The sequence below is a fragment of the Gossypium arboreum genome, chromosome 5, assembly GCF_025698485.1.
Source record: "Gossypium arboreum isolate Shixiya-1 chromosome 5, ASM2569848v2, whole genome shotgun sequence".
NCBI classification, from domain to species: Eukaryota; Viridiplantae; Streptophyta; class Magnoliopsida; order Malvales; family Malvaceae; genus Gossypium; species Gossypium arboreum.
In genome coordinates, this window is record NC_069074.1 from 42,072,032 (window position 1) to 42,081,129 (window position 9,098).

The 9,098-nt window shown below is 32.4% G+C and overlaps 1 protein-coding gene across 2 annotated transcripts; it reads left to right on the plus strand.

Moving 5' to 3' along the window:
- Positions 1-1,951: 1,951 nt before the first annotated feature.
- LOC108453570 (F-box/kelch-repeat protein SKIP11) lies at positions 1,952-4,885 on the plus strand. 2 transcript variants are annotated; one of them, XM_017751742.2, is made up of 2 exons: positions 1,952-2,440; positions 2,986-4,885. In XM_017751742.2, the coding sequence occupies exon 2, from the start codon at positions 3,120-3,122 to the stop codon at positions 4,368-4,370; it is 1,251 nt and encodes a 416-aa protein (XP_017607231.1). In that variant the 5' UTR covers positions 1,952-2,440; positions 2,986-3,119; the 3' UTR covers positions 4,371-4,885. The 2 variants fall into 2 exon arrangements, with proteins under 2 accessions (XP_017607231.1, XP_017607230.1); XM_017751741.2 differs by having other exon boundaries at positions 1,953-2,440; positions 2,964-4,885.
- The last annotated feature ends 4,213 nt before the right edge of the window (positions 4,886-9,098 follow it).

Below are 9,098 nucleotides of genomic sequence, written 5' to 3' on the forward strand. Positions count from 1 at the left end.
TTGGTTTAATATAATGGGGTGGGATTTAGAAAGAATGGAAATGTGATTAACATGGATTGACCTGGGGTGGTCGTAGAAGCCAGCTCAGCTTGGCCGTCATACAAAACACGGCTGTTTGACAATGTCCAAATTCCATTATAGGAAAAAATGTCGGGACGTTTTGATTTTCACAATTCATTGTTTGGTTTTGGATTTGCCGAAAGTACCTTTCTCTCTTTCTTTTTCATTAATCAAATATAAACAGCGCATAATTACGACCAAAGCTGGATTTCATGAAATTATCAGTTTTGAATCAAACAACCACCCTATTCTTTTTGCCTTTCTTAAGCTGTTGGGATGTTTATATATATACTACGGATGTTTTTATATTAAATGTTAAATTATATTTTTTTAATAAATTAATTCTTATACGTTAGATCAAAGAGTAAATTAGTCATATATTAAAATTTTTATTTATTTTTACTACTAAAAATTGATCTCTGTATGTCAATATGAGGCATTTGTAGCACATCACATGTCACTATTTAGTTATACTATTAGTAAACATGTTCACGGGTCAGGTTACCTCCCAAAATTTGAGAGGGTTTGGGAAAAAAACTTAGCCCTGAACCTGAATCAACCCATTTTAAATTTATTATACTTTATATTATGTTATTTTTATATATTATGTAATTTAGGACAAGTTAAAAAAAATAAACTTATACTAAATATATAATACTATTCTAATGTAAACATTAAAATAATATTAAGATGACTATATAAAAATTTTAATAAATAAAAATGAATAAAATTATTAAATATTAAAATAAAAAATATATATTTTTTAAAAATAATATGGGCGGGAGTTAGTCTTTTATAAATATGGGCAAGTTTGGACAAAATTTTTAGCCTGGATTTCGGGTTGGGTTCGGGCAAGTATAAAGTAAACTAGTATCATGCTTAGACTCGACTTGGTCCATGAGTACCTCTAGCTATTATCCATACAAATTTTTAACAATAGAAATAAATGAAATTCTTTATAACAAAAAGGATCGATTTGTTCTTCAATTTAATGTGTAGAAACTAATTTATCAATTTTCTTAGTAGAAGAGATAAAATGCAATTTGACACCTAATTTATCTATTTACTTATTTTTACCCTATGTATGAATTTTATCTAAATTAATCTTAATTAAGTTTGGATAATGTTTTGTAATAATTGATTTTGAATTTAATTATTAGATTGTGTAATATGTATACTTGTAATTGTGATTATAATTATATTTAAAATAAAAAAAAACTACAAATTATGAAACCTGCCATTTAAAAAAAGAAATTATTAAGAAAATACAATTTGTTTCCTTTTATGAAAAGAAAAAAAGAAAGAACTACAACTAATAATGGAAACAAATTAAATAAATTTAGAAAAATTGAGTGATAATTATGATTAGGATGGATAATGTTAATTTTATAGTTTGAGAAGTGAATTGGATAATTACTTAATCAGTTTTATCCTTAATATTATCCCACAAAATGGATTCAACCCAATTCACTTTTAAAAAAAAAATATTCTCTAAATTTTAAAAGAAAAGAAATAAAAGAAATATATTCTGTAAATGTATATCTGTATAAATTTTATCACGTTGTGTACGACTTTAGGAGTTAAGTGTTGTATATTTGTACTTATTGACACGTAAAAGAAATAGTAACAAACATCGGGGTAAAGGAGTATTCAAACTAAAACAAAAGAGAGGGACTGTTATCACCTTTATATATTCTGTTCATATTCATGTATATCACTCTAATAAGGCACGTGTCTCAACCGGCTTTCACCGGTTAACAGTTGCTTCCCCTCCTTCGTTGACCACCGCCCCGCCCCACCACAACTCATATAGGGTTAGCCTTTGAACACTAGAACTATTTTTTATTTTATTTTATTTTTAATTAAAATAATTATTAAAAACTACGGTTTATATATAATTAAAATATTATCCATGATCTGGAGCTGTTTCTTCCAGGACTGATATTAACCATTACCAACACCTTACATTAAATGCCTCCTTTTATAATATTCCGAATACCATTTATAAGAAAGGTTTAAATTTTATTTAATAAAACAAAATCCAGATGTTTTTATATATAAATTTTCATGGGGGAGTTAAAATAGAGAGGGGGAAGGGAGAGAGAGAGAGAGAGAGAGAGAGGTGAGCTTTTAAAGATATTTGGTGGCAAAGCCCCCTGGCTGTGATTTGCAGAGAGAATCAAAAGGACAAAAAGGCAGCGCAGGCTATGTAGAAAAAAACCCAATGAACTCCTCACCCTAAGAAACAACAACAATACTTTAAAGCAGAGATTTGGATAGCGCTAGAGCTAGAGACAGTGTGTTCATTTTTACCCAAAAAGAACACAAAATCCATACCCAATTTTTTGCTTCTTCTCATTTCTTCCTTCTTATCCATTCAGTAAGTCTTTCCACAACCTTATTATTATTAGTATTCCTTCTGTCACTTATTTCCTTTTTTTTGTTTTTGTTTTTGTTTTTGTTTTTGTTCATGTATATGTTTATGTTTTTAAGCACTGTGTTTTTCTCTAATGAAGATTACTGAAACTATCAATAGATCCAATTCGTCTTTTTTTTTTTTTTGGTATTCTCTTCGTTTGCATCTAGCAGTCCAAATTTTTTTCTCGGTTAGTGCTTATGTTATTTGAAATTCTGAGATCTGGTACCTCTTTTTCTTCAGATTGTTTGATCATAAATTTTTTTTCTTACTTTCTTTCCTCTTCCTTTTTTTACTGAATTTTAAGGTTTATTTTTTTTACACAATACAGACCAGAGAAAACGAAAAGAAAAAAAAAACCTGCCTCTGAAATTTCGTTTTTCTTTTAATTAACTTGGATCGCCTTTATTTAATTCAATTTTCTGTTTATTTTTTTTCTTTAATGTTCAAAATTGAAACTGTTGTTTATTTTTTGGTTCTTGAATAGGTTGAATTGCTAATCTTTGCAGCGCATAAATATATATTTTCCCGGCTGGGCGAAAAAAAAAAACTTTCTGTTTCTACAGTGATTTGAAATTTCTTCCCATTGTTGCGATTTTGGGAGTTATTCCCTTTTGGAAATTGGGAGGGGAGCGAAAGTGTGATGGTGGAGAATCGATCCTGCAAGTCGTGTTTGGTGTTGGCAAGCTCCTCTCAACAAGAAACCGACTGGCCTTACATGTTCAATGGGAAGCGTCCGCTGCCTCTCGAAATCTCCGGATCCGATGCTTGTCATCAGGAAACCAAGTTGCCTAAGCTCTTCTCCAACGATACTAGTCGATATGAATCTTCTTCGGATTTGGATGTGTTAATCCAACCGATTGGGAGGGACAACTCCATCAATTGTCTGATTAGATGCTCGAGATCCTATTATGGTTCCATTGCCTCGTTGAATCGGAGTTTCCGATCCGTAATCAGGAGCGGAGAGATCTACAAGTCAAGGAGGCAGAAGGGTGTTACTGAACATTGGGTTTACTTCTCTTGTGACCTCCTTCAATGGGAGGCATTTGATCCAATCCAATGCAAGTGGATGCATTTGCCACCGATGCCTCCCAATGGTTGTTTCATTTTTGGGGACAAGGAATCCTTGGCAGTGGGAACTGAGTTGCTTGTATTTGGGAAGGAACTGAATTCCCAAGTGATATATAGATATAGTATTTTGACAAACTCTTGGACTTTCGGGACTAGTATGAATTCTCCTAGGTGCTTGTTCGGGTCAGCTAGTCTTGGAGAGATTGCGATTTTAGCTGGTGGTTGTGATTCTCAGGGTAACATCCTGAGCACTGCAGAAATGTACAATTCCGAGACTCAGAAGTGGGAGACTCTCCCAAGCATGAATACCCCAAGGAAGATGTGCAGTGGGGTATTTATGGATAAGAAATTCTATGTAATTGGGGGAACTGGTGGAGCGGGAAATGATGCAAGGGTTCTCACTTGTGGGGAGGAGTATGATTTAGAGTTAAAAAAGTGGACTAAAATTCCGAACATGTCTGTGGCAGCTGGTGAGGCTGAGAAGCCTGTGGCACCTGGGGCACCCCCACTGGTTGCAGTAGTAAACAATGAACTGTATGCTGCTGACCATGCCGACATGGAGGTAAAGAAGTATGATAAGGAGAAAAAATCATGGTTGACTATCGGAAGATTGCCCGAAAGAGCTGTTTCCATGAACGGTTGGGGTCTTGCGTTCAGAGCATGCGGTGATCGTCTTATAGTGATCGGAGGTCAAACCGCCTCAGGCGGAAGCTTTATAGAGCTGAATTCGTGGGTTCCAAGCGAAGGGCCTCCACAATGGAACTTGCTAGCCAGAAAGCGGTCGGGTAACTTTGTGTATAATTGCGCGGTGATGGGTTGCTAAGAGATGGATGTTGCTGGCATCATGTGCAGTGGAATGGTGCCCCACTCTGCCGCTGGGGTTCAACGACTCTTGCTAATGGTAATTTCCTCTAGTTCCATTTTTATATCCTTCCCCATTTGGATAGGGAGATGATAGAGGGGGGAAGAGTTTCAAATTTACTCAAAGATTCAAAAGAATATTTTACTGCTAGGATTGTCTTATTTCATTTTACAAACATGACTCAAAGTGTCTTCCATTCCATTTGTTGCGAGAAATCGCAGCATGTAACACACACAAGAATAGGTTTTAATAATTTGAAGTAGCAAACACAGTGGTAGGTTGGCATTAGAGTAAGTTAAAGCTTTTCCTAAGAAACAGACAAGTAGTTGTATCTTTAATTTTGTTGGGAATTGTGTTTAAGTGGAGGAAATAAGTTGTTGTTACCTTGGATGTTGGCTGATGTACTCTGATCACATTGATCAATTGTAATGGATGGGCTTACATAAATTATATATGTTCATGTTCACTTTTTGGAATCCTTTGTTGTTTTTAGCATCTTTGGTTCGGCTGACGATGGTGTTTGTTTCTTCTCTATTTGCAATACTCAGCCAATTTTCAATTCTCTAGCCAAGCCGGGTCAGATACCTAAAAGAGTGGGCAAAGGTCTCCCACCCCAACTTTTATCGAGCTCTTTGCAACTCAATCCTAGAGATGTTGGTTATTCATTTTCGATTGTGTTAGTTTCACAAGCAGCATTCGAGCTGTAAGCATAGACATATACAAAAAAGGAATACATAAGAAACAGTGTTTGCTCTTGAGTAAGCCTCGTACATACATGAATGGATTAATGGTATTTCACAACAGAAACTAAAAAAACAAAAAGAAGGTATTTCACAAGAAAATTCCTACAAAAAGAAAGAACAAATTATATGGAAAAGATAACACCTGCATATCAGAGCCAGGTTTCGATCCTGGGACCTGTGGGTTATGGGCCCACCACGCTTCCGCTGCGCCACTCTGATTTGTTGATTAGGTTTTATACATTATAATATATATTTGTACAAAAAGAGTTAGGATTAATTGCATCAGAGACCCCATTAATCAAACTTTAAATTGATCCTAAACTTCAAGATGTTTCAATTAAATCCATTTTCGTTTCAACCACCTCCTATCAATCTAATCATCGACTTTAATATTAAATGGCATATTGGATCTAAGTATTTAAAATATTTATTAATCCATGTTGAAAAGAAATTCATGGTAGATTCAAAAAAGATACTCTTTTGTAGGATTCAACTGAAATATTTTTTGAAGTTTAGTTACTAATTCTAACTCATAGTTTGCGGACATCTTTCTGTAATTAACCTAAAATTTATTAAACATCTGTTTTTTTTTTCTTTCAACTTTCAAACTGTGATAATAATTTATGAGGGTTAAAATGTGCTCATGGTTTATAATTTTAAATTATCATCTAAAATTAAAACATTTTAATTGAGTTTTTGAAGTACTAAACATTATATTAATCAAGTTATTTTACCATCTTAATGTCAATCGAAATGTCCAATGCTAATGCAAATTTGACATTTCACACGTTTCAAATACGTGAATCAACTTTTAATCATATATACCAATTAAATGGACTGCTCAAATTTGATGTGTTAAAAAAATAGTTTCGTTAAAATTTGAAAAGACTATTTTTTTAAGAATTCCATATCCAAGTTGTCGATGCAATAAAAATAAATGTATTTGATTCATGCATCTTAAATATGCTTTATGTCAAAACTAAGATAATGTTTAACTCCCAAACTAATGTAAGAATTTAATTAATACAATATTAATTCTTTACGGACTCACTTAAATTTTAAAACTAATTTAAAATATAAACCATAATATGAGGGTATACGATGTGTAATAACCATATTTTAATTGAAAGTTTAGATTAAATTTGAATTTGATGCATTTTATTATTATTATTTGATAATGTTTTATTATTTAATTTAATTAGTATTGACATATAAGCACGGTAGCATGGCTTCAATTTGGATACCAATGAATTCATCTGTTGTTTTGGGTGGCCTGGTTTCAACTTGGGGTATATGCATGCCTATATGCTTCAATATAACATATGAATACGTGAATGTTACGGGTCGTGGATCAAAGTTCGTGACTGTTGCACACGAAACATTTCATAGAGGACAACTTATGAAATGGTTTCAGATTCTTAGGTGTTTTAGGTGTTTTTTGTGTTCTTATGAATTGATTTCTAGTAAACAATCTTAAAATAGTTTTTTTCTCAAAAAGTTTTCGGGAAAAAATATTTTTTAGTGGGTAAATGTTTTTCAAACAATCTTACATTTTACATATTGAGTCTTGGCACTCTTTTAGAATATTAAAAAAATATTTTCTACATAAAAGTGATTGAAAAAGTGAAAAAAATAGAAAAAACTGAAAAATAAAGAAAAAATTTAAAAATATTTTTTTGGGTTGATTTTTGTGCCGAAACTTTCCAAATCAGATTTACATTCTTTGAGGAAGCTCCAGTTTAAATTCCGTGATTTTTGCAAATCAAGAACACCTCGAACGGAGTTTTTCAAGTTGCTTCGCAATTTTTCGGGTTTTCGAGTTTAAAGGATTTTCATTGACTCTCAGGCTTACGTATTTATTTGTTTTTTTACTTTTTATTTTTACTTTACGCATTCTAACACTTTATTGTTTCTTATGTTTGTAGGTTAAAATACGCTGTACATTCCTTCCTTCGTACAACGCAATTCTTTGGTGTCTAGCCAATTTTGGACTCCTAGTGCCACTAGGTTTGCTTTGCTAGTTTGATTCTAAGACATTCAGATTAGTTGGTATAAACACTTTTAAAAGACTCACAAGATTAATTCTTACCTCATTGACAATTTAATTTTTATTTTTGAGTGCATAACAGTGAAGTTTGCTTAAATTTTCTTTTCCTGAGTGTTGTATTCTTTTCAAGCTTTCATAATGATTCGCAATACTATGATTGGAAAATTGCAAAGGGATCAAGAGGTTCAATATGCTCAAGATCAACAGCGAGACACTATTTTAGACACAATTAGGAAAAATTTAGAAGGTCTAAGTACTTAACTTGAGTGTCTAGGGAGATAAGGTTGACCAGCCTCGTCTTCTTGCAAATAATGTTAGACGTGCACCTCACACGAATGATGAGACTTTCTTCAATAATGATAATTAATAGCCTTCTTTGGCTAAACCAAAGTTCTCAATTCCACAATTTCATGGAAAGAATGGTCTTGGAGCATATTGTGAGTGAGAATAAAAAATTGGACTTCTGTTCCGTTACATAAATGCCCAGAAGAGAAAAAAGTCTCATTGGTGACCATTGAATTTTTAGATTATGCATTGAGTTGGTAGATTCAACTTGGAATTAATCGTCAAAGAAACTACAAAAGGGAAATTGAAACATGGGTCAAGTTGAAGCAAGTGATGTGAAAGCATTTCATTCATTCTCATTACTACAAAGAGGTCAAAACGAAACGTTGATGCCATGTTCAAGTTAACCGGTCAATTGATGAGTGCTTCAAGAAGAGATGGCCAAATGAAAAAAGGAGTATAACTGATCTCTCACATGTTGTGAAATGTTATTGGTGTAGTTCAAAAGATCATGAGGGTTTTCGATGTCCAATTAAATATCCAAACAGAGAGAATATGATTGAGCTATCACTTTTTGTGAAATGTTATTGGTGTAGTTCAAAAGATCATAAGAGTTTCCAATGTCTAATTAAATATCCAACTCGAGAAGAAAGTAAGTATGACTTTGTACCTTTTGTTAACTCTTCCTCTAGTGGAAAAGAGACTTGCGATGGCAAACTTTATGAGCTGGAAAAAGATAATAGTGAGAATTTTTTTCTTCAAATCTATGGAGTTAGATGAGATAAAAATATCATGTTATCCTATTGGGATGTATTGTACTAAATTGAATATTCATAATACTTGTGAGGGGGATATAAGAAGTGAGGAAGAATCATGTGAAAAGATTGAGAGAAAAAAGACCTTGAGTGATAAAAGTCTACTTGCTGGTCCAAATTTGGTGAGTGAAAATCCATATGAGGTAACATTGGAGAGTTCTCAAATAGAAAAACAAAATGAAAAGAATGAAAATACCCAAGAGAAGAATGATTATGTTTTAACTAACTCTAACTCAAATTTTTTTAATGATGTTTCTTTGTTACAAGATTTCAAGGATCCATTGACGACTCTCAATTATATTACTCTACCATCGATAGACGATTTTACTTGTGGGAAAGAGCTAAGTTGAACATTGATAATTCTCCACAAGTTCTAAAAGGTAAGAAAAGTAAGGATACATTGGAAATTAAAATATGTAGGCATACCTTGAATGTTTTTTTTTATAAGTATGCTACTAATTTTATTTTTCCTTACGACATGCTTTTTAATTGGTCAAAGTTTCAATAAACAATGGTCTGAAAGTTCAATTGATTTTATGGGTTTATCTAGGTATGTAAAGGTTAATTTTGTTGCATTCGATAGGTTTATTAAAGAACCTTATGCATTTGATCTTGCAACAAAATTTTCTACTTTAGACTTTAAATATGAATTTTTACATAATAATTTTAAACTTTTGGATTTTGATTATTATGTGAAATTATTAACTAGTCTTTAGAAATTCTATGGTGATGCATATTCAAATAAAGTTACAGATTATTTTTTACTTGAACATTCATGTGCCTAATATTTCTTTGTTTA